Raw genomic sequence first — 27,306 nt, forward strand, 5'->3', positions numbered from 1 at the left:
AACCTATGTCTATTTAACTCTGCTTTGCCATTCGTTTTTCCTGGAGAGTGAGAAAGGGGGCTTATAACAGGGGGAGGCCAGACTCTCAGAGAAGGAGGAAGTATGGAATTTGAAAAAGCCCTCCAGGAAAAAGAATACCCCCAATATCTAAAACCTCTGCACTGTGCCATCTTGATTTTCTCATATCCAAACTTTCTTGGTACCCAGCTAAAATGTGTTCCGTAATTGTACCGAACTTTGGGCTATATTTTTCCTTTTGGGGGTGGGGGAGGCTACATACTATTTTCTATTTGTGCCCATTTTCTCCATTATTTTGTGTTCTCTCTTGTGTATTGGATGTATCTCTGTCCACTGCTTCAGATCTGTTCGACAGTCTCCTTGTTGATGAGACCATAAAATTAGTCTTTGTGTACTGAAAGCAACACTGTTCAGCACTGCCTAATGGTAGTGTTACATTTACTAAAATTTAGGTGGAATTATTATTAATAAGAAACAAATGCCCCCAGCAAACTAAAATTCGAAGGTAATATAGCCTGGTGGTAAAGAGCTCAACTTCCTGAGTTTGAAATCCGAGTACATTGGTTATTAGCTACGTAACCTTGGACATTTTACTTAACCTGTCTGTAATTTCATTGTTTTATCTGTAAAATGAATATAATAATAACACCTACCCTAGAGGGTTGTTGAAAGGATTAAATAGGTTCGTGTAAATACGGTGCTTTGGACAGCGCCTCATGTATAAGTCTTACATATGTTGTTGCTGTTACTGCTACTACTATTGTTTTTGTTGTTATGTAACAAATACCTTTTTATTTCCTGTGTATTAGTTACTGTTCTTTCCAAAGAACACAACCACAGAAAGAAGAGGATAATTCAATAGAACATACAGTGAATGCAGTTGCTAAGGCTTGGGAGTGAACTTTTCTGGTTACGTCAAAGGTGAAATGAAACTACTTAAAACTATGAAAATTACACTTTGGTTCAGATTGGTTACCCTGTGTTTTCAATACCAACCTCCTGCTTTTCTGTAGGCCCTAAGTCTAAGGTGTAGTCTGAAGACAAATACCATTAAGGTACTGGTACCGCCGAATCCATTCTAACTCAAGGAGACCACATGTATACCATCGTGGTAGTTCCTTCCTACCTGTCCTATGGATGTCTCCTGACCACCTAGAATTCACACTGCCTATTTTTACTGAGAAATCTTCACTACGTATGGCAACCTTCTAAAGAGAGCCCTGTGTTACTCACCGATACTCACCTCCATTTCAGGGCAATCTACCTTAGTCCTATAGCTTGATTAATTTCCTACAAGCCTGCCATCCCTAAGGAACACAATGTTTATGCTGGTGAGTTCACGTTCAAGCCATTACATTACCATTGCCAATAGCTTGCATAGCTCTAGAAGAGGTGAATTACTGTTGGAAGAATTTCTGGTCTGGCAAACCAAACCAAACCAACTGCTATCGAGTCGATTCCAACTCATAGTGACCCTATAGGACAGAGTAGAACTGCCCCATAGGGTTTCCAAGGAGCACCTGGTATATTTGAACTGCAGACCTATTGTTTAGCAGCCGTAGCACTTAACTACTACACCACCAGAGTTTCCATTTTGTAGTAAGGAGACCTTTTTTCAGTGCAACAGTGTTTGCTCACAGGTGGTCCTGGATGCCCAATTGTAAAATGAGAAGTGAAAAGGGTAGTCAGAATTTCATAGTTCATGCGAATGTTTGAGCAGGAATAAGATATTCATTCGGTCCCATCAAAACAAATCAATCCATGTGGGTAAATTTTTTTTTATCAAAACCAGAAGTGCTGTCTTTCAATATACTTTTCCCTCAAGAGTTGTTTTCCCTCTTGTTAGTAGTATCCTTGGTCAGCTCCAATAGCTACTGTATCTCACACCTAATCTGTATAGCAAATGGGGAGGCAGAGATAGTTCAAGGTCTACAGTCAAGAGACCTGCATCTATTTTTCACTTACTAGATATGAGACTTCATGCAAGTCAGTTAAATATCTTAGGCTTAGTGTTCTCATTTGTAAAACAGAGAGAATATGCTGTGCTTCATGGGGCCAGGGGGAGAAATAACTAAAGTGGTACATATGTGTTTTGTATACTTCAAAGCCCATAACTGTACATGTGTCATTTGTTCTAAACCATCATCATGACCTAGAGAAGTACTACTGGGTTAAGAGTTACCTTCCTGCCAATACTAAGATGTTACTTCAGCTACCTGTGAATTTCTAAGGGGAAAGGTTTTTTTTCCCATCTATGACGTTTGGTAGGAAATTCTTATGAATATTTAGTTGGTAATGTGAATTTTTTTTAATGTGAATGAAATAAAAAGTGCACAGTAGATTTTAGATAAACGTGTCTCTTGCATTTGTCATATTTCTCATGATGCTAAGACTAGACACATAATCGGCTCTCAATAAATACTTGTTTATCGATTTTATATTCATTGCCTTTTTGATGATACAACCAAGTTGTTTATATGCAGTGTAATGTACATAGCAAGGATGAAAAAATTAGCAAATTAATGAATCAACATCCTATCTAGCTTGGGAAGACCTCTCACTGATTCAACAAAGAAAATGTTGATGTCTTCATGATATGCATATTCTTGTGGAACTATTGATTGTGCCTGGGTCTCTGCTATACATGCAGTATATAAAAATTCAAGTGTATAATCAGGTATATGCATATTGTTTCATAAACCTTATTATCTTGAACAGCTAAACATTTGGCTTTAATCCCCTAAGTGTATACTCTGGGGCAAAGTTATAAGTAGTGTACAAATCAAATGCAAAAAGAAAAAAATTAAATAAAGTAAAAGAAAAGGGAATCATGTGGATAACTGGGATCTGCTTGTTCTTTAGTCCCGTATGTATTGTTCAGATAAGTTACTTCCCTTTTCTCTTTTGCTGAAGAAGTGGCTGTTTTTCCAAGTAGTTACACAAGCATCAAATGTGTATTTGACCAAACTCCAACATGCAAGAAGCCCAATCAATACTAGATTTCCACCACATATGATAGTTTCAAAACCAGGTTATATCCTTTCTGAGAAAGCTGTTTTTTGACAGGATAGAGAGAGACGCTACTCAATCTGTTTTAGTATTTCCATTCTTTCAGCTTCGGACGTGGTTCTATCTGTATTCTCCCTCCTGTCTTCCAGTCAAAGAGAATGGGACAGAATCCTCTTTAGAGTTCATCAGTGACACTTCGGCTGCCAAAAATAGTGACAGGAAACATTCATTGTCCATCAACCTCACTTCTGCAACACTCAAAACTCTGCAGCTAGGAGGCTGTGACTGAAAACACAAACCAGTTCTTCAGGATTCTAACATGTTATTGCTGCCACTTTCCCTCTAACTTTAGAAGAGTAATTTAATTCAATTTTAGAAAGAGAGGGAGAGAGAGGAAAAAAAAACTTTTCCAGTTACACAGATCAATCCAATTGTTCAGAGGTTCAGAATGAATTTTGAAACTTGTTGAACAGAAGCATACAAATCTGTAAGAGCAAGTCAGATAATGTACAAAGCCGCCATTCATTGTGTAGGCAGAAAGGAATGCTGGGACCCGGCAGCTCTCTAAGGAATGTTCCTTTGGCTTTGACTGTTCTGCTGGGAACAAGGAGAGAAACACATATATAAAATGAATTTATAATGTCTCTGGCTTATAATGGCAAAATGATAAGAAAAGTTGGCTGTTTAATATAAACTGTCAGTTGCATATTCCAGGCCTCCTCTTTTTGAGATCCCTCCCACATCCACTGGCCTGGCTACCGTTTAGTGAGGAGTACAAAGTCGCTGTTTATTATTATTGACTGGTGAGGCCTGTGCTCCGAAATTCATTCTGTCAACAGAATGTAAGCAAAGTTGGCATTTTAAAGCAGGGCACTTTCAGTCGCTGGGTTTTCTCAAGATTGCTATGCAACAGGATCAGTGCTGTAGTCCCCGGTTCAAGCTGAAAATGTTACACAGGAAGACATACCATGTAAAGGTCAGATTCTTCTACTATGATAATTTTCTTGATCTGTGTATATACAAATGAGATTGAATGCATAACCTATGGACTTTCAAGGTCCTATGGACTTTGCACTTGCCAAGCCTGAAAATTTGATGGTGTTTTCCGTGGGAAGTCTTACTAATAAATGTATGATGATGTAATATCAAGGTAAACTTGATGTGTATTGTCCAGAAGATTCTTTCCTGTAATAGAATCCCATTATTGTGCTGGTGCTCTACACTAAGCACCACTTTGTTAGTTTCGCCATGCTTTTATACTCAGAGGCAACTCTACAGATGTGCATAGAACCTATTTACCTAGGAAATGCGACTTGACTCATAATGCAATAAAATGATTGACATAGAGAGATGCTTTATTGTGGAATATTTCTCCATATCAATTTCATAAAATGTTTTATCCATGGAATAGCAACTATAATTTCTGAGATTTGTAGTTATAAATAGATTACTTTCCAATCCATAATGACGAGGAGTAAGTTTGATGTCCATTTTCGTTTGGGATGTATCTTCTTGTCAGTTGGCCTAATTGAAATGTCTTTTGAACTAATCCTTTTATTTGAGCAGTTCTCCAAATTCACCTTCAAAACTGGTCACTTTTGTTTGATAATTACTCATATTTTCTGTGTTTCCTGTCCTCTAGGACCTCCAAGGAGAAATCGAAGCTCACACAGATATCTATCACAACCTGGATGAAAATGGCCAAAAAATCCTGCGATCCCTAGAAGGTTCAGATGAAGCAGCCTTGTTACAAAGACGTTTGGATACCATGAACTTCAAGTGGAGTGAACTGCGAAAAAAGTCTCTCAACATCAGGTAGGAAAAGATCAGGGCAAAAAAGCCAGAAAGGAATGAAAATGGCAAAATTTTCCTAGCACAAGTAGCTAATGTCTCATATGTTTATGAAAATCACCCAATTTCAGAATGATTCATTTTATTTTGAATAAATGAATCATTCGTTTGCTTGGTATGGAGATGATACTTGAGGGTTCAGATTAGATTAAAATGGTGATGTTTTATAACCATAGGAGAGATGCATATTAAGACATTAGAGTGAATTTAAATGAGGAGCAGAGTATACTAATTTCATCAAGTTCTCTCGGCTTTTCACAGGGTTATAGAAAAAGTGATCAAATTAATGTATGTTTATTTGGAAATTCTTTCTTTGGCTTTCCTCTAAATGAATAACAGAGGACATCCTTTAAATACTAATAACACAGTATAATTAATTAACAGCTTAGAGAAGACCTCCATAACTCCTGCAGCTAAGGAGAGAGTATAGACATTTCTTGTCTTTACCTTCCTCTTAGATTTTGTTAAAACACATCCTCTGTAGACTAAGCCGTTAGCTGCTCTATACTCATCTACTTTGTACTTTGCCCCTTTCTATACATCAGCTTTCTTTTGAGAACTTAATGTATGCATCTTGGCCTCGTGAGGAAGACTAGGAAACGCTCTTGCTATACCCATTTTGTAATAGTTCGTGATGGCACAAGAGAGCAGAGATAGTAATTGAAATGTTCATTGTTGCCTAAATGACCTAGGAAATATTAGGAGTAGAAGTCAGGCTTCATGCTTTCTATTCAATGGAAATATCACTTCTCTTTGTAAAAACGTGTAGTGCTTTCTTCTGTATCTAGAGGAGGTGGTAGTGGACAAATGGAATTAATAATAGTTATAAGGGAATGAACTAAATGTTGGGAGTAGTTACTTCTAGGTAGTAAGATTACAGGAGAAAGATTTTTTTTTCTTGTTTATATTTTTTCTGAATTTCCCACAATTACAACACAGAGCATGTTTACTTCTATAATGAGGAACAAATATAACTGAACCTGCATTAATTCAAAAACCATCATTATAAAAGTCTGCACTTAATATGAAATAATAGTAATGATAGTAGCTAACATCTGGTACATCTACATACCATGCCATGTTGTACCTGTTGCCATCAAGTTGATTCTGACTCCTAGAGACCCAACAGGACAGAGTAGAACTGCCCCATAGGGTTTCCAAGGATCAGCTGGTGGATTCGAACCACTAACCTTTTGGTTAACAGCTGAGCTCTTAACCACTATGCCACCAGGGCTCCATGCCATGTTATAAGCACTTTATATTCATTAACTTATTTAGTATTTTCAGCAACTCTAAGAGGTAAAGTATTATTATCCTCTTTTTATATGTAAAGAAACTGAGGCACAGAGAGGTTAAATAACTTGCCCAAAATCACATAGTTAGAAAGATCTGAACCCAGTGAGTCTGGCTCCAGAGTCTGAGCTTCAAACCAGCATTTTCTATCGTAACATATAAAAGAAAGAAGAAAAGGGCACATAGTAAGTCATAAGATGAAATAGGAGTAGAATAGGATTTTTTTATTTATAAATTTTTTTCCGGGTTTGCCCCTCAGCTTCCAAGACACTCATTTTTATCTCCCTATTTTATCCATGAATTTTGTATCGATGTGTTGGTGATGAGTCGGGGCAGCACTGGGCAATGGCATTTTCAAAGATAGGGAGGCTCCGTTAGCTGTCTACAGCTTAAACTCTAAGAGGGGTCAGTGTATGTAATGACAAAGGCCACTTTCATAACATCTGTCCTTAAAAAGGAATGAAACATGTGAGATGGGAAAGATATTGGTAAGTAAAGTAAAGAAAAGAAAGTGATTCTTTTTTGTCAGAAAGAGAAAGAAAAGTGCTAGAGCTGTTCAGAACATCACTCAGTGCCTTCTCTCTCCTTCATGTGAACTTGATGAAATAAAAGGAGAATTGAAAGCGGCAAACAGCATGTCAGCCAAAATATGGACTCTTCATTCTCAGCAATTTCCCATATGCCAGCTACTGCAGTTTAATTCTTGCTGTCATTAATCAAGTAAAAATAGTTACCTTAGCTTATCTAAGGTGCTGCAAATTCTAGAATGTAAATATTCAGATCAATGGTTTTGGCCTTTACATAAGCCTCTCTAATAATACAGGATGTGTTATAAGCACTCTGTTATAAAAAGCAAAGAAGTAATTCTTCACATCAAAGCAATTTCGTTTATTTCCTGACACTTGGTGGAAATGAGGGGATCAGTCAATCCATAGTGAATGGCAGCGTTCAGTTGAGAGCAGTACAGTAGAGGTAGCAGCTTGGGATGATGAAGAAATAGGATAGATGAACTCTGGAAGAACCCTTAGTGGTGCTTATCAGCTTGCATTGTAAATCTAGTCAGTTCCTCCGTTGGAGTTATTTTTAGTGAAAAGCTACCACATTTAAAAAATAACCCCAGAGAAACCCTGAAAAAAATAGCCCTGTGTTTGCCCAAGCTATATTATACTAAAAATTTACAGTTGGTTCATTGTTTCATGAGGGATTCTGAAGCCACTTCCGTATTTCAAAAAAGAAGTTAGTGCTTAATTCGCTGAGGTATCCATTTTTAATGCAAAACAAAAAAATTGTGTTTGAGCCCAAATGATTCTGAATTTTCCCTTTGTGTTCCATTGGTTCACAAGAGTTGGCCAGCCTTGTGTTTCTACATCCAAGCCCATATCATGTCCTTTTCTCTCAATGTGTTTTCCTTCTGCCCTTTACAATTACAGTTCGTATTCAACTCTTCATCATGTCATGCCATATTGAGGATTTATCTTTGTTCTTTTACATATTTAGACCATCTATTTCACATTTACAAGAATACTTTTCCTTGGACATTGTTTCTATCACATTCCTGTTTTGTTCAAGAACTTCAAACTTGTTGGTATCCATATATCCACTCATTCATTCATTTATTTGTTCATTCAACACATATTTATTGGGCACCTACTATTAGGCACTCTTTTAGGCACTGGGGGTGCAGCAGTGAAAAAAAATAAATAGCTGAGCAACAACAACAACAAAAAAAGTCCCTGCTCTCATGGAGTTGATTTTAGTCACTAGAATCTAGTGGGAACTCCATTCTCTAACAACTATGCCTAATGAGTCCCTGATAAACTCCTTCCCTTTTCTGTCTTTCCTCAGCTCTTTCTCACCAAGCAGCATTCTAGTTATCGCCAGCATGGATACTCTGAGCCAAGTAGATTCTGCTTTCTAACCCCAGTCATCCTTCTCCAAGGCTTTCCTCACTTTCCCATACGAGCATGCACATTTGCTGGTCCTCACACTTTGAACCTTGTCCCTCCTCTCATTCTCTAAAATTTAACTCAAATTCTGTAATGGCTGTTTCCTTCTCTGACTGTTCCTTCACCAACTATTCCCTTCACTATTCTAATTTACACTTGAAGGCAAGTTCTGAGTTGTTTCATAGGGCTGTGCTTGCTGCCTCCAGCGAAATTAGATGAACACGAAAACTTCAAGCGCTAAATGAGTCAGTGAAGAAGAGGAGAAGGAGCCCTGGCCCAGCAGTTGGGAGACCTAGTTTCTCCTCTGGCTCCGTTACTGACAATCTAGCATATAATCTTGAACATGTCATTTAACTGCTTCAGACTTTAATTATCTCCCTTGCTAAAATTAGGAGGTTTGAACAGAGAAATAAGTGGTCTCTACAAAAAAAAAAAATTTTTTTTGTACAAGTTCCTGTAAAATTCTAAATATTCTATTATTTTAATTCTGCAATCACTCTTTATGAAACTGGGAAAATTATTGAACTTTTCTTCCTTGGTTTTCTTATATTGAAAAAGAACTGATTAATTTAAAAGAGATGGTGTTAAAAAAAAGTTAGAACGTCTTTGAAAGAAAAGTATACTGTAACTGGAATTGTATACTGCTCTCTCATAATTTAGTTGAAGGAAATACATACCATCCATTCCACATGCATTATCACATCCCAGTTTATTCAAGAGGTATCAGAGGAAGTAAATAGACAGTAGTAGTTAAATGCCAGCAAGCAAAAGAAAAGATTAATGCGTTTAAATGGGAGAAAAATAAAGTGATTTTTTTTTTTTACTTACATGTATACACAAACACACAGTTGGGAATGGCAATATTCCACATCAGGATGGTGAATAGTCAAAGAAAATGTTTCTTATTCTAAAATACTCCAGATCCACAAACCTTGCATTTTTTTATTTTCAAAATCTTAATAATTAGATATGTGATGAAGGGAAATTTTTTTTTACATAAGAAATATAAAGATTTCAATTTAGTCTGCTACCATAGCATCAACTTTCCAGATTATTGTATGTAGTGTTGCCTATGAGAATCACATAATTTGTTTTGTCAACATACTTTCAACAAAATTTACATTCTGTAAGATTTTTCAACTTTGGGAGAAATTTTGTAAATGTTATATAAAACATTCACATTTAGGAAATTTTGATTATTAATTTGAGAAGAGAGAACACTAACATCATACAGTCCACAGCAGCAATAAATCTCTTTGGGAATACTTGGTATTAGTAGTTAGAATAAAAAAAAAAAGAGAGTTTTTTTGTTTTTTGTTTTCGGTAATGGAAAACAAAGAAAGAGACAAAGGAAACAGAGTCTTCCTACCTTTGGGAGAAAAATGCATTGGATGTTGAGTATCTCTGGCCTTCTTTGTCTCACTCTTGGAAGGTTAATTATTTTTGAAAGTTGGACTTCATGACCTGTCTGAAAAATTTCTTTTTTCTTCTCTTTGGGCTTAATTCTCTCTCTTTATTTAAAGCCCCATAGCTCTCACTTTATTTCTCTGGCTCCTTATTATTTCTGCATGTGTACCTTTTCTTTCTGTGTGCTGAAGTGCTATTTTATTACACATGGGTACCCAGTATATACAAGGCTATACCTTTAGTTTTATAAAGGCAGTCAAAATGAAAAATGAATTCAATATAGTACATTTTGCTTTAAGAATACAAGCCTTTCAGAGTAAAGTTTTATTAAAGATTTCAAAGTAAGCATCAACCAAATCACACTTGAAATATCTGTGTCTGGAGAAATAACAATCACTTTAGCAGCCCCTCTAATTCTTAGAGTCCTGACATTGAAGTGTTCCTTAAAGACCGAGCAAAATATCCCCACCTACCTAAAGGTTCTGCGTTTTACCTAAACCCTACAAAGTGTAGAAATTATCTGTTTATTAAAGATCAGCACTTGCCTTGTTGAAATCTACTAGCCCTAAGCCCTTGTCTTCACTAATAAAGATTAATGGACAATGGATAGAAGCTAAGTGTGCCCATCCAAGCTTCTTCTTTCATTTTCTGTTAAGTAGGTAAGGGTAAATAGAGTTTATATGGCAATTAGCAAGATACATTTTTGTTCAGGGATCCAAAACATTTGGTTAAAACTACTAAGGGTAAGCATTTCCTCTTTTAAGCAAAATTTGTAATTCCCATTCCACATGTCTTAAAAAAATGACAGCTCAAGTTATATGCTTCAGAACCTGTCTTTATACCTTTGATTCTGTTTCCTCATTTCCAAAACAAGAGGGTTGAACAATAATGTCTAAGGTTCCTTCCAGACCTAACAGTCTATGATATAACCAGGAAAAAAACAAAAGTCATTACAATACAAAGAAACATTTTCAGGAGGAGACATTCCCAATACAAACATAGGTTAATCATTTAGAAATAGTTGGTGTACACTCTTGAAAATAAAAAAAGGGCAGGTACTTCCAACAAATATATTAGAAATGTGTCTTGAGAACACTTCACAAGCTTAATATGATCAAAGAAAATGTTTTCTCAGCTCATAGTGTTTCATTACATTTAGATTTCCTTCAAAATCATGTCACTGAAAAATACCACCTTTGTCCTGTGGAGACCAACAAGTAATGTTTAGGGCATATCTGAAATACTTTTAGAAATTATTTCTCAAAGAACAATCCTGGAGCTCACCTGCAGAGTTTTTCAGGTTCTTGTTAAAAGTACATACCAGATCTAAATCAAAAATTCTGGAGGTAGGATGTAGTAGTCTGAATTTTAAACGAGCTACTCAAATGCTGGAGTCCCTGGGTGGTGTGAACAGTCAACATGCTTGGCTGCTACCTGAAAGATTGGCAGTTTGAGTCCACCAAGAGGGTTCTCAGAAGAAAGGCCTAGCAATCTACTTCTGAAAAATTAGCCATTGAAAACCCTGTGGAGCATAGTTCTACTCTAATAGACGTGGGGTCACCATGAATCAGAGTCAACTCAATGAAACTGGTCAGCAACTCAAATGGTACTTGTGTACACTAAAGTCTGAGATAGCTTTAGGTCAAGTTCCTTTGCATGTGTATTTGTTTTAAATCAAGAGCTATCATCTGTCTTTCTCCTTCCCAGCCCTTACCCAGTGTCCTCTATCCATTACTAGCCTTTCATTTAAGTTTGATCCTAATATCACATCTTTCCTTTCACTTCTGTGCTTTAGAAGGGACAATGAACAGTCATCTGGTAATTAAAAAACCAAACAAAACCCATTGCCATCAAGTCAATTCCGACTTATAGCGACCCTATAGGACAGAATAGAACTGCCCCGTAGAGTTTCCAAGGAGCACCTGGTGGATTTGAACTGCAGACCTTTTGGTTACCAGCTGCAGATCTTAACCTCTATGCCACCAGGGTTTCTATTTGGTAATTAAGGTGATCAAATATAATTAAATTTTTACCTAACTATATAAAAAAAAAAAACCTCTATACTTATGGAAAAGTCCCCTCGCCCAGATACATGACAGCTTTTTTATCTTTAGTGGTCTTAGGGACTTCTACTGCTCTGTAAACTCTCTTGACTGCCCTCTGTGCCTGACTTATAACGGCCTCCCTATCTCTTGCCATGGAGTTTCTCTTAGATCCTTTAGAATTGGATTTCCTAATTCTCAGTGCTCTCTCTCTCTCTGTCTCTCTCTCTCTCTCTCTCTCAGAGGACACAAAGGGGTTCATTGAACCATTAATAGTTAGTTGGCATAATTTAACCTAGAATCAGAGTTGTAGGATTTCTTCAGGTATATAAAAAAAAGCAGCAGCTTAACACCTCATCACAGGCAGCCTGCTCTTCAGTAGATTCACCTCTAGACCTTTCCACCTCAAGGATATTTTGTTTCCAGAGAGAATCCCTGGGTGGTACAGTTAACATGCTTGACTGATAACTGAAAGGTTAGAGGTTCAAGTCCACCTAGAGACACCTTGGAAAAAAGGCCTGGTGATCTACTTCTGAAAAACCAGCCGTCAAAAATCTTATGCAACACAGTTCTACTCAGACACACATGAGGTTGCCATGAGTCAGAACCGCCTTGACGACAACTGGTATGCCAGATAGAGGAAGGCCATGCATTAGGCATCTTCATATTTTCCCTTACTCCCTTCTCCCCACTGCATCATTGGAACCTATAGGCACTCAACAAACATTTATTTAATCTATGTCTCTTCCCCCATTTGCTGCTTGTCCATGTCTTGACTGTGCCTCTCTCTAATTTCCTTTCAAAATGTCCTGCTTGACAGCTTCGCTTCACCCTCAAGGGGACCAAGCTACAAATTCCAGACACCCCAGGGAATCTCTGTAACCAGTCATCCTTACATGCCATTAAACAGCTAAAATCCTGCCTAGGGAATTCTCACTATGGCGTATCATGGAAAATGATAACTGAAAGAAGGAGGGAAAAGAAACATAAAAGAGCTGACCTGTACGCTATAGGCAATCTGCACTATTATATTTAATTTATGGTATTTCCTGATTCATTTATTAGTTGATGATAATGCCCTTAAAGTCTTGAACAATTAATTTTCCTTTGTGATCGAATGCCTTCACTTTTTCTGAATGTAATGTTTATATTGCTCATTATATAAAGAAAATTCTGACAATTTAGAAAAGTATAAAGATGAAAGAAAATCATTTGTAAATATACTTCTAAGTGATATTTTAGTTGTTGTTCCAGAAATTTTTCATGCATAGTCAACCGTGTACACATATATACATACACACAAATGTTTTACAAAAAATAGATTGTGTGTATTTTTATAGCCAGCTTTCTCACTTAGCAACTGACATGGTAATCTTTCCATATCCATAAATATCTACCTATGTCATCGTATTGAACATCTGCATAGGATTTCATTGTATGAATCCACTATTATATATGTAACCAGTTCCCTAGAATTGAATATTTAAGTTGTTTCTACTTGGCCTCAATCATAACTGCTACTATAAATAACATCCTTTGTATGCTTTTCCAGTTACTTTCTTAGTATAAATTCCTTGAATTTGAACTTGTGGGTCATTACATTTGCACATTTTAAACACTTTTGTGTATCATCAAATTATCCTTCAGAAAGATTAGAAAAATTTAATTTCCAAGTAGGGCCTCTTTTGTGATTCTATTTGACTGAGGCCAAAAGGAGAATTGTATTTGAAATGTCAGGCTGAGTTACCAAATGGCCAAGAGAACTGTTTCTCTCTACCTGGTTGCTTTGCTTTACATTTCAATCTTTGCAGCATTAGAGATGATATTATATTACAGGCAGCATTAATTTTATGAATTATTTGCAATTGCTGATAATATGTGAGTAACGCGGCATAATTCCTAATTTACCTGAGGATAATGCTTTGACTAACACTCTGTGTTTCCTCTTTGTTTTTTCCATGATGATTTATTTTATTAATTTAGCTTCTCATCCTCAAGCGAAATGTGGCTTTTATAACACAGATCATTCATTTGTATATTCTTAAATGGCTTCTAAGGATTAACATGTTCTAAATACAGTTGATGGTAAAGCACTCAGTCTCCTGCCTAAATTATTCATGTTTGGGGGAGGCTTTCAGGCAAATGTCTGATTTTACTCTTCCACATGGGTTGTTGTCTCCGTACATTTTATACAAAGGGAACAAAGCGGAAAATGTTGGAACTTGGTGAAAACAAATCCCAGGTGCACACGAATAAAGAAGGATAGGAGAAAAGGAAAAGCATATGGGAAGAGGAGCAGAAAGGAACAGATGCCAGACGGAAGGAGTCAGTGGAAGAGGCGGCCTAGGGTGTGGAAATGGAAAAGTCAAAATGTGGGGAGAGACCTTTCCATTTTTCAAAGCAGAAAGAATTCCAGTGCTAGCATGAGTCACATGAAAACTGAGTGGTTTACATTAGTCACTGGGTCGAATTTTCTACCAAAAACATTAAACTTCCTTGACTGCAACGGTATGGGAAAGCAAGCCATTCCAGTGCACCTTTCATGCCAAAAGTCTCAGAATTCTGCATGTGGAAATAAACATATGGCTTAACACTGACTCTACTCAAAATTGCCATCAATATACTCCCCTTTTATGGCTCTCAAAACCAGGTAGCCAAAATTTTATCGAGAACAGCTATGTAGTTCACAATAGGTTTACACAATATGGCACTGACTGACCAATATGCCTTTAATAGAACTGTTAGGATCATTCATTATACTTCTAAATATTAACAGTTTGTTGCTGTTATTTTTCAGGTCCCATTTGGAAGCCAGTTCGGACCAGTGGAAGCGTCTACACCTTTCTCTTCAGGAACTTCTGGTGTGGTTACAGCTGAAAGATGATGAGTTAAGCCGGCAGGCACCAATTGGAGGCGATTTTCCAGCTGTTCAGAAGCAGAATGATGTACACAGGGTAAGATATTTTTAAGCCTAATGCCTTGCACATAGGAAGCATTCAGTCACTATCAGTGACTGTTTTAAAATTACTTTTGAGTGAAATTAAATTGAACAGAAACCTGTTTTACTCCTTATGGTCCAAAGGTGAATTGTAAATAACCCAAGCCATTATATTAAAAATGCCAAAGCACCTGCATTGTTATTATCCTTTAAGAAATTATCCATCTGTTTTGGCTTTTTAAAAACTTTTTATTATGGAAAATATAAAACATATACAAAAGTAGATAGAATATTACAATAAACTCCCACATACCATCAAGACCCCAACAATTATCTATTCATGGACAATCTTATTTCTTCTATAACTCTACCCCTTCCTCCATTATTCCAGACATATCATTTCATTAATAAATATTTCAGAAAGTATCTCTAAAACATGAAGTCACTCTTTAAAAATAGGTACAGTACTGCTATCATATATTAAAAATATCAATAATTTCATAATATCAAATATCTAGTCTGTATTCAAATGTCCATTTCTCTCATACATGTCTTAAGTTTTTAACAGGTTTTTGTAGTTGCTGTTCAGATCAGAATTGAAATAAGGTCTGTACGTTGCATTTGGTTAATTTCTCTCTTAAATCCTTTTAATTTTCATTTTGAAATAATTATAGATTGACAGGAAGTTGCAAAATGAATACAGAAGTCTTGTCTACTCTTCATATAGCTTCTCCAATGCTTACATCTTATTTTGTGACTATAGTTCAATATCAGAACCTGAAAATGGACATTGGTACAAACAATGTATATGCATAGTTCTACGTCATTTTTTCCCATGTGGAGACTTGTGCAACTACCACTACAATCAAGATACAACAGTATTCTATCACCACAAAGAGCTCCCTTGTACTACCTCTTATAGTCACACTGATCCACATCCCACATGTCCCATCACTGACAACCACTAATCTGGTCTCCATTTCTATAATTTTGTCATTTTGAAAATGTTCTGTAAATGGAATCGTACCTGGTAAAATCTCTCTAATTTAAATTCACCTGATTAGGAAGTGTAATTGCATCTGCAAAAACCCTTCACAGCAGCACCTAGATTAGTGTTTGATTAACTGGAGGACAGTATGTGATATACTACAAAATGACTTTCTTCTCTTCTGTCCTACAACTCTTGCGAGAGACTATCTCTTGCAACCTATAGGTTCTCCCTCATTTATTGGTTTTTTTTTTTTTCTTGCCATTTTTTTTTTTTTTAACAAACCAGGTCATTTTTTTTTCCTGTAGTTTCCACCAATTTGAGTTTTGCAGATTCCATTCCAATGGGATTGTTAAACACACTCCTCTGTCCTCTGTATCTCCTAGAAATAAGTAGATGGAGCTAGATCAGCACTGTCCAGTAGAAATTTAATGCATCCCGCACATGTAATGCTAAAATTTCTAGAAGCCACATTTAAAAAGTGAAAATAAACAGATGAAATTAATTAAAATAATGTTTTATTTGATCCATTGTATCCAAAGTATTATCATTTCAGCATGTTGTCAATATAAAAATTTATACTTATATATAACAAAAAAAAAAAACCCAGTGCCGTCGAGTCGATTCCAACTCATAGCCTATACTTACACATCTTAATTCAGACTAGCCAAATGTCAAGTTCTCAGTATCCAGATATGGCTAGCAGCTACCATACTTAACAGTGAAGTTCTAGAGACTTGGTCATATTTGAGTTTGACTTTTTTGTCAAGACTGCTTCATAAGTGACAGTGTGTTCTTCCATCATCAGGAGGTACATAATGTCTTGTTTTCTCTTTTTTTTGGTATGATTTTATAAGCTGCTGATGATCACAGGATAGGGATAATAATATGGTAATTGTCTATTTCTATCATTCCTTCTTCATTTATTAACTGGAGTACTTCTATGGAAAAAAGAAAAGAAAGCTCACTCATCCACTCTTCAGGCACCTGGTTGTACTGTTTGTATCTGATAGGCAGGATAAATGTTTCTTCTTCATCAATTTTCAGAATAATGAGTTGTTCACTATCATCCTTCAAGAGAGACCAGGTGTTTCTTTTTTGTTTTTGGTTACATGTTTCTCTTCCCTAGGAAGCTCTGAGTGGGGAAGGTAGAGATTTGGTTTTGCTCCCCTCCGAGATCTTAGTACGGAGCAAAGTGTCTAGCATACTCATAAGTGTCTTTGAAATAAGAATAAAAGGTGCATGAACAGAAATGAATAGCAAACCAAATAAATTACTACCAAACACCAAAAGCTTGATAAAATGTTGCCACTTCTGTAAGTTCATCATTTAAAGCAAACTTCCCTGTGGAGATACAATCCAAAATGGGATCTTGAAGAAAGATCAAAGGTTTGTATGATTCCAGAGAAGATTAGAGAACATTACAAAAAGAGAAGATAACATGAGGGAAGACCTAGGGGGTCTTTGTAAAAATTGCCAGGGAAACTGCCATTTCTCTTCATATAATTCAAAATATTAGTTTTTGTGGTAGCGTGGCACCTAATAGTGATAATTTTTTAAATGTTTTAATTTTGAATGACAGTGAAAACACTCTGGTTTGTATGTAGAAAGGCATCCATTGTAAAGAATGGACATTTTAAATAGAATGCATTATATAACATAGTAAAATAAGACAGAATTTCTACAAAAGATATACTATTATTCTAATTCCAGAAATCACAGAAGATGAATCATTAGAGAAGTGAACTAGGAGTCAGACTGAGATTCTAGCCCTAGTTCGCTTATGAGTTAGATTGTGATTGTTACTTTTTTCTTCAACTGTATAATGAGGAAATTGGACCTAAAAATTGCCATAGTCCCTTCCAACCAGCATTTTGATAGAAATGCTACCTCCCTATCTATGATTATTGGCTTCCTCTGCTTGCTAATAGTGGTAAAATACTTGTACTTGCTCAGCCCTCTCATTCTGAAATCTCATAACCAGTAACATTATGGATAACATGCACCATGGTGAAGTTAACTAATCCCCACATGGTTAGTGTACTTGCTCAGATATCCCCCCATTACCTTTCATTGACTTATCAGGTCTTCCAGCCCATTGATAACTCTGTGTTCTACACATTGGTTCCACCATTCCTCCATCTTTCCCTCCTTCCAAGTCCAATTTAAATTCAATCATCAAACATTTTAATAACTCTTTTCTAATACCCTAAAATCCTTTGTTTCTTTGTCTTTTTCATTGCTGCAGTCTACAAACCCCCAAAGCTTGAAGAACCTAACTAAAGCCTTTCTCCTCACCTATATCCAGACAACAACAGGACAGGTTGACACAATACCTTTTCGTGGTGATCAATATCAACCCTTCCATTGCCAACCCATCGCAATCTCAGTTTACCTCTCAAATATTATTTGACTATGTTTGCTGCTATAATCACCACACTTACAAGAGACAATTGCCCCTAGTTTTTTCTGCATCTATGCTTGCCACCCTCCAATTCAATCTCTACATTTCAGTCAGAGTAATCCATGTAAAAACATAAACTGTATTATGCCACTCCTGATCTTAACCCTCTTTAATGGGTTCTCAACAACCTCAGATAAAGATAAAAATCCACAGCATGGGCCACAAGGCCCTTTCTGACTGGTCTGGCCCCAAACATTTCTTCTCTTCCCCTTGGTCTATTGTTTCCAGTTTCTCCATGTTCCTCTCAGGCAGGGCTTTGAACATACTGGTCTCTGTTTCTGAAACCCCTTCTAATGACAGGTATTCGGTACCATACCATACCAGGTGCTGTTGAGTGGATTCCAACTCATGGCGACCCCATATGTGTCACAGTAGAACTGTCCTTTGTAGAATTTTCAACGGCTGAAGTAGATAGCCAGCACTTTCTTCGAAACTCCAAACTATTGATTAGGAACCAAGTGTGTTAACCGTTTGTACCACCCATGAACTCATACCCACACATGCCTCCTCATATAATATCCTGCTTAACATCTAATAACCCTTTATATCTTGGCTCAGAAATCAAGCAAACTTTTCCCTGATACTCATAGTTGATCTGATGTGTCATACACTCTCATAATACCATCTCTTTTTCCTTCTATAAATTTCTTCTATAACTTAGCATTCTTTGTCATCATGCATGCATGCATGTATGTACATTGTGTGATATGCACAACATGCATGTATGTATGCCATGTGTGTATGTATGTACATCCTGTTTGTATGTGTGTATATCCATCATGTATGTATGTATGTATGTCTCTGTGTATTTGATTAATGTCAGTCCCCCTCACTAAACCATGTGCTCCAATCTTTTTGGGGGGGGGTTGGGAGGGTTGCCATTTTTATACTCAGCAGTTTGTAAAGTGCCCAGTACATGGTAGACAATAGGTAAAGGAAAGAAAGGAGGGAGAGAGGAAGAAAAAAAACCAATAATTTAAACTTAACCTTTTTCATTTTCTCCAGTATACTGAGACCAAGGGCAGGAAAAGAAAGAATAGAAAGTGATGCTACTTTCTCACTTTCAGGACTTTTCTGTTTATTCCCAACTAAGCACCCCTTTGTAAAGTGTATAGAGGTACTCTGATGCCCACTCTTCTTATTTGTTGTCTGGCCCGGTGCCTTCATGTGTTTTTCTTTGTGTCTTTAAGAAACATCCTTGACACGAAATGCTCTCCTTGCTCAAAGAGCATCATCACTCCTGAAGGTCTGCTATAGAACAAATTAGCACCCTGTTTTACTCAGAGTTTGTCACATTTATGCAGTAGCCTTCTTCTGGTTGTAATGGAAGGGCTGTCTAGTTAGTGATTGTCTTGTTGCCTGTGGATAAAAAGAACAAAGGAAAATCCTTGAAATGGGGTCTCTCTATCCGATCTTCTGGAAGAGAGAAAGGAAACACGATCAGTACAAAGCTCCATCAAGATCAAGTCTTTGATAGATTTTGTATTTTTAGACATTTGTTTTACTTTGCCATGTTTCCAGGACTATAAATTGCCTTTCTCTTTACGGGTTTCTTGATTTAAACACTGTTTATATAGAATGTCTGGTATCAAGATGGGTCGCGTGTGATCATAAACTTGTTCCCCATGTCTTTGTGTGTCACCTTCTTTTTAATCACCTGCTTAATATCTATTAGAAATTATTAATACCCTTTGTTTTTGTTTTTTATGGAAATACAAAGTGAACACGATAATCAAATATTGTTCATTTTCACTTTTCTGTAAATCAGGATGTTTGTAAAACAGATCATTTGTATTTCCTTTGTACATCATTGCAGAGTAATGCTAAAATTTTGTATCAAGATATCATATGTCTTGTACTTAAGAGGAACATACATAGTGAGTCTGAATTACTGTGATGGAGGGGTATATGGTTTTTCTGTAGGTAAAATTCCAAGATAGTTTGCACAGGTAGTTGGGGACTGCAATTTTCACACCCGTGGGGGTGGATGTATGTTCCAAACCAGCTGGGCAGCATAACAACTGCAACTGGAATGACTCTCAAGACTAATTAATAAAATAATGCTCCATATGCGATGAAGTGTTATAAATAATTAAAGCTCAAATGTGCCTTAGCAAATATAAACTGACCAATTTTTATATCTTTTGAATATATTATCCTGGCTTTTACGGTTCCTCATTACTTGCCTCACTAGACTGACTCGTTTTCAATTAGTGTGTGTTATTCTGGTCCAGATATATTTTTAAAACTGACTTCCTTTGTTTTACTTGAGCAGCCACTAAAGTGATATTTATTACTTGTCTACTTCTGTGATTAACCTAGAGAGAGTTTTAAAGGAACAAATCATAAAGGGGAATTTAGAAGGAGATCTGCAATAAAACATGAGCTTATGTAATTCCCTTCAACCTACCCCAAATCCAAGTGGAGATTAGGTCTTGATTAAAAAAACACCTTAGGTAACAACTTTTTGTTTGCATTTTTACTAATGAAATTGTTTGTCATTAAGTTTTCTTCTTTCAATTTAAAGATCTCTATAATCCCTTCCCTGGAGACCATTAAGGACACCTTCAAAGCTTCTTGAGAATTTCTGGTTAAGACTTAGATGGAAGTAATCAATACATATACTATTTGAACAGTGGACAGAAAGCCATTATTGCTTGGGTGCTGTTGACAAATGAAAAGGCTTGAATAGAGTAGTTTACTTGTTCATTTGTCAGGTAATATATTACGCATGTTCAGTTTCCTCAGAATTCACCACAAAGTGAGGGAGAGGTTCAGAAATTCAATAAAATTATCCTGGAATCACATTGTAGATTATACATTCATTGAGGCTAATTCTGTTATCAGTGCTGTCCTGCTTATTTGGGGTACATTTTAGTACGTGTGTTAGCTTGATGAGTTTCCTTTGTTTTGTTTTTCCCCCACTGAAATAGAAAATGGCTTTGGGTGCTATTTGTGGATGTTGAGATTCAAGTCATCTTTGTGTTAAGAAAACTACATTGTTTCACCTCTGAAAAACAACCAACAAAAAAGGTAGTGATAGAGCAATCCACTCCAAGATTCTTGGAGCTTCTAAACAAGTTTGGTTCCTTGCAAAGTTCACTGTTAATGGTGCCTGCTGTAAGAAGTCTCCTTGGCGATGTTGGAGAAAGTAGACCTTTTTTGACCTATTCTTCACCAATAATAAACTCCTTTTTGCATAAGTTTGATACACTTTGCAGTCATTTTTGGGGATGCTGAATAGAAAAGACTGAAAATTATTTTTAGAACTACATTTCTAGGCATTTGAGGAAGGCTTCTGAAAACTAGCTATATCATCAAAACTTGAGAGCAGAGCCATCTAGGAATTGCTGCTTTTCTTTAATGACTATAATAAGATAAAATATGAATAATTTACAAATTGACTTCCCTACCAAAGTCCTCTTTCTAACTTTGTCAAAATATTTTGATGTCTTGACATATATGCTTTAAAAAAAATCTGATAAGTGCTTTACGTTGAAAAAGCACTTTTACATGCACAATCCATTTAATTACAAAGGAACCCCTGATCTTTTTCTGTGCCTTCCTTCCCCCCCAAAAAAAACTGTTAGGAGAAATCATACTATAATTCAGAAGCCTACAATTTATTGATTCTTTCAATAAATATTTATTGAGTGCCTACTCTGTGTCAGGGACTGAGGATATGGTTGGGAACAAAACAAGGCTGTGCCCCTATGGACTTTCCAATTTTTTTTTTATTAAACATTTTTTATTGTACTTTAGATGAAGGTTTACATAGCAAATTAGCTTCTTGTTAAAGAATTAATACACATATTGTTTTGTGACATTGGTTGCCAACCCCACAATATGTCAACACTCTCCCCTTCTTGACCTTGGGTTCCCCATTACCAGCTTTCCACTCTCCTCCTGCCTTCTCGTCCTTGCCTCTGGGCTGGTGTGCCCATTTAGTCTCATTTTGTTTCATGGATGAAGGGTGAACCTCAGCAGTGACTTCATTACTGAGTTATAAGGGTGTTTGGGGGCCATATTCTTGGGGTTTCTCCAGATCAGTACTGGTCTCTGTCAGACCAGTAAGCCTGGTCTTTTTGTATGTGTGTGTGTGTGTGTGTGTGTGAGTTAGATTTTTGTTCTACATTTTTCTCCAGCTCTGTCCAGGATCCTCTATTGTGATCCCTGTCAGAGCAGTTGGTGGTGGTAACCGGGCACCACCTAGTTGTGCTGGACTCAGTCTGGTGGAGGCTATGGTAGTTGTGGTCTATTAGTCGTTTGGGTTAATCTTTCTCTTGTGTCTTTGGTTTTCTTCATTCTCCCTTGCTCCTGATGGAGTAAGAGCAGTGGAGTATCTTAGATGGCTGCTCACAAGCTTTTAAGACCCCAGAGGCTACTCAATTAAGTAGGATGTAGAACATTTTCTTTATAAACTATGTTATGCCAGTTGAGCTAGATGTCCCCCGAGATCACGGTCCCCAGCCCTTGGCCTGATAATTTGGTCCCTCGGGCAGTTTGGATGTATCTATGGAGCTTCCATGGCCTTGCCTTGGTCAAGTTGTGCTGGCTTCCCCAGTATTGTATACTGTCTTACCCTTCACCAAAGTTACCATTCATCTATTTTCTATTTAGTGTTTTTCCCTTCCCACCCCACCCCTCCCTCATAACCATCAAAGATTGTTTCTTTTTTTGTGTAAACCTTGTCATGAGGTTTTATAATAGTGGTCTCATACAATCTTTGTCCTTTTGTGATTGAGTTATTTCTCTCAGCATAATGCCCTCTAGATTTATCCATGTCGTGAGATGTTTCAAAGATTCATCATTGTTCTTTATCATTGCATAGTATTCCATTGAGTGTATGTACCATAGTTTGTTTATCCATTCATCTGTTGATGGGCACTTAGGTTGTTTCCATCTTTTTGCTGTTGTGAATAATGCTGCAGTGAACATGGGTGTGCCTATGTCTATTCGTGTGATGGACCTTCCAATTTTTTTAATAATTTATTTTTTATTGTTGAGAATATACACAGCAGAAAATACACCAGTTCAACAATTTCTACATATAGAATTCAGTGACATTGATTACATTCTTCAAGTTGTGCAATCACTCTCATCCTCATTTTCTAAGTTGTTCTTCCTTCATTAATATATGCCCCCTAAGGTTCCTGTCTAATATTTAGAGTTGCTGTTGTCAAAATTGATCCCGTAGAGATAGATCTTAAAAAAAAAAAAAACACATAATGCTCAAGGCAGACATTCTTTACTAGTTAAGCTAAACTATTGTTTGGCTTTAAGAAGACTTCAGGGGATTTTTTTTTTACACTCCTATTTTTTTAAATTGTATTTTAAATGAAGGTTCACAAAACAAACCAGCTTCTTATTAAACAATTAGTACACATATTTTTTGTGACATTGCTTGCCAACCCCATGACATGTCAACACTCTCCCCTTCTTGAACTTGAGTTCCCTCTTACCAGCTTTCCTGTCCCTTCCTGGCTTCTCGTCCTTGCCCTTGGGCTGGTGTGCCCATTTAGTCTCATTTTGTTTTGTGGCCCTGTCTAGTCTTTGGCTGAAGGATGAATGTCAGGAGTGACTTCATTACTGAGCTAAAAGGATGTCCGGGGGGCCATACTCTCAGGGTTTCTCCAGTCTGTCAGACTAGTATAAGTCTGGTCTCTTTTTTTTTTTTGTCAGTTAGAATTTTGTTCTACATTTTTCTCCAGCTCTATCCGGAAACTTCAGGGGACATTTTTGATTTAAAGTTTAAAGATTATCTCAGGGCAATAGTTTTGGGGGTTCATCCAGCCTCCATGACTCCAGAAATTCTGGATTCCATGGGAATTTGGAATTCTGTTCTGCAGTTCCCCCCTCCCCCCTTTTGATAAGGATTCTTTCTCAGAATCTTTGATCAAAATGTTCAGTAGTGGTAGCTGAGCACCATCACGTTCTTCTGGTCTCATGGCAAAGGAGGCAGTTGTTCATGGAGGTAATTAGCCACACATTCCAATTCTTCCTCCTATTCCTGACTCTCCTTCTTCCTCTCTTACTTCAGGTGAATACAGACCAATTGTTGTGCCTTAAATGGCGTTTGCAAGCTTTTAAGACCACACGTACTATGCAACAAAGTAGGAGGTAGAACAGAAACACTAAATACATTACTAGACCAATAACTGGGATGTTCTATGAAGCCATTACCCTAAATCTCCAAACCAAGGAAACAAACCCCATGAGGTGTTTGATTGTATATAAGCAGCCTCAGCAGCTACTCTTTTTTCTTTGTCATTGTTGTAAATGTATTTATAACACAACTTTTGTTAGTTCAACTTTTTACAGGTGCGCAACTTATTGACAGCTATTACGTTAATCAGCTGTGCAACTCTACCCTTAATCAATGTGATTTTTCTCTCACCGTAAACCAAAACTCAGTACTCTCACCCCTGGTAACCACTAATTAAACTTAGGTGTCTATACATTTGCCTGTTCTTGTCTTTTTATATAAGTGAGGTCATATAATATTTGTCCTTTTGTGATTGACTTATTTCACTCTACATGATGTCTTCAAGCTCCATTCATACTGTAACATGTGTCAAGACGTCATTTCTCCTACTGGCTGAGTAGTATTCCATTGTATGTATATACCACATTTTGTTTATCCATTCATCTGTTGATGGGCATTTAGATTGTTTCTGCCTTTTGGCTGTTGTGGATAGTGCTGCAATGAACATTAGTGTACAAGTCCCTGCTTTCAGGTCTTTTGTGTATATACCTAGGAGTGGAATTGCTGAATTCCATACGGTAATCCTATTTTCAGGTTTTTGAGGAAATGCTGGATCTTCCAATTTTAGTGAGGGAAATACAAAGTAAACCAATAAATTAATATATAAATCATGTCAGGGAGTCATGAGTACTATGAAGAGAAAATAAACAAAGCAGGGATAAAAAGACCAAGAGGTAGAGGCCTCTCTGATAAGGTTACATTTGATCAGAGAGACCTGTTTGAAGTGAGAGAGTGAACCAAGCCAAGACCTTGGGTGAAGAGTATTCTAGGAAGAAACCAAAACTCAAACCCACTGCCATTCAGTTGATTCCAACTCATGGCAACCCCATGTGTTGCAAAGTACAACTGCTCTCTATAGGGTTTTCAAGACTGTGACCTTTCAGAAGCAGATCACCAGGCCCTTCTTCTGAGGTGTCTCTGAGTGGGTTAAAGCTGCCAGCCTTTCAGTTAGTAGTCAAGTGCTTAACCATTTGTGCCACCTAGGAACTCCTTTCTAGGAAGAAGGAGCAGCAAATACAAAAGCCCAGATATAAGAACAACTTTGGCATGTTCAAGGAACACCAATATGGGCTGTGTGTCTAAAAGGAAATAAGAGCAGTAAACAGTGGAAGGTTATAGACAAAGGCCACAGCATGAATAGTATTGTAGGCCATGGTAAGGAGGTGGATTTTATTCTGAATGTAATGAGACATCATTGGAGGGTTTTCAGCAGGGCAATGTGATCTGATTTGTGCTTTTAAAGGTTTTTTTTGGGGGGGGAGGCTACTGTATAGAGAACTGACTGTAGGAGGAGCAAAACTTGAAAGCAGGGAGAAAGTTAGGAGGGTGTTGTAATTATCTCACAAGGAGATAATGATGGCTGAACTAAAGTGGAAATGATAGACTTGGTGAACAGTGGTTGGATTCAAGATATATTTTGAAGGTAGAGCTGATAGAACTTAAGATGAATGGCATGTACAGCATAAGAGAAAGCAAAGAGTTAAGGATGACTGAGCTCTTTGGCTTGAACAAATGGATAAATGATGGTGACATTTATGGAGATGGGAAAGGATTGGAAATGAGTATGTTTGACGGTGTATGCGAGGAGTGAATCAAGAGTTCTGCTTTTGTATCATGTTGATAGACAGAGACAAATGGTATGATTCAGAAATTATTCACCACTTACAGTTGACAATCTCATTTTTTGGCTGAGCCTGATGAAAATGGGTATAAATTAATTTGTCACAGGGTTTCCTAATAATCCATCCATCTGTATTTTCCCTTCAGAAGGAATTTCCAAATTTTAGGGTTTAGGCCCAATAAACCAAGACCTAATGTTCTAAATGGCCATGGGAACAGATTCAGTTTTCACTAGCAATTTCTTATGGTCAGCTCAGAACTTCACAGCATTATTGTCGGTAGGAAGTGACTTCTCCAGTGGTTGTCGGAAGCAGCCCACTGTTAGTACTGAGAGTCATACAGCTGTTCGAGATGTTGTGTGCGCACTAAACTATTCCACCATGGCATCACAAATCTGCAAGTAGGCTGGATTCTATTCTAGCCCATGCCTTTGATGTCAGAGAACACAACTTTTCTTCTAAAAGGCTTCCAGAAAAACAAATCTCGACAAGGAGTTTGTGAACACCATTTCCCCTTAAATACTCAAAACTGTTTTCTCATTGAGGACAATTAGATTTTAAGAAATTAATTTCAGGTTTGAAATATGTTCAATTATTTTCAACTTTGCTTCAAATTTATTGTAATCACATTTCTAAATTAATACTGTTACTCACATTGTTAACTGTCTAAAACAATAGCTGGATGTATCTGATACTGCAATCCCATATCTTCACTCTTATCCAGAAGTAGACTGAAAATAAGATGCAACTTTTTCCATCTTATTTAAAGATGATTATGACCTTGTCTTTATAGCCCATATATCCCATTTTCATAACTTCCCTAATACTAAATGTCTCGAATGAATATTAAGGGAGACTTCTGTTTCTGTTATTTGTTCTGTTCCTTCTTCCTTCAATTATTTTTTCTTTCATGAATGCCTATGAATTTTCTTTAGATTCTTGGAAACAAAAGTAATTCTTGCCACCCTCCCATGTTATTACTCCAGTTACCACATTGTTGGGTCTTGCCATTTTCCAAGATTTTGATTTTGAATTAATGGGGCATTGATTGTGTCTAAGTCAGCATTTGGTAAAATATCTCTTATGTGTTTGAGACTCAATAAATATGGTGGCTCTTTAAATGAGGAAGATAATTATGGTGACAAGAAGTATTCAACAGCTTTTTTATTAGAAGTAAAATCAATCTAGGAGGCTTACAGACAAGATCCTACAGATCACAATGGTCAGATAGACAACTGATCGTGAGGATGGAGCAGGACCAGGCAGCTTTTTGTTGCGTTGTACGTATGGTCGCCATGAGTCAGGGGCTGACCTGATGGCAGCTAAGAACACAGACAAGGTAGAAATAATATGGGAACTAGATTGATAACATAGGATGACAGAACTATTAAACACTGGTGAAATTACAGATGTGACTGTGTTAACTAACTTGCTCTATGCCTGCTCAGTAACCATTTGTTGACTCT

The 27,306-nt window shown here is 36.9% G+C and overlaps 1 protein-coding gene across 12 annotated transcripts in view; it reads left to right on the forward strand.

The window, feature by feature from the left end:
- DMD (dystrophin) overlaps positions 1 to 27,306 on the forward strand; it is a 2,447,064-nt gene that overhangs the window by 2,031,869 nt on the left and 387,889 nt on the right. For all 12 annotated transcript variants that reach the window (XM_049872854.1, XM_049872851.1, XM_049872858.1 and 9 more), the window contains 2 exons: positions 4,670 to 4,842; positions 14,364 to 14,520. In XM_049872854.1, coding sequence (XP_049728811.1) covers positions 4,670 to 4,842; positions 14,364 to 14,520 — 330 coding nt within the window. The remainder of the gene's footprint in view (positions 1 to 4,669; positions 4,843 to 14,363; positions 14,521 to 27,306) is intronic.

The sequence above is a fragment of the Elephas maximus genome, chromosome X (genome assembly GCF_024166365.1).
Source record: "Elephas maximus indicus isolate mEleMax1 chromosome X, mEleMax1 primary haplotype, whole genome shotgun sequence".
Lineage (NCBI taxonomy): Eukaryota > Metazoa > Chordata > Mammalia > Proboscidea > Elephantidae > Elephas > Elephas maximus.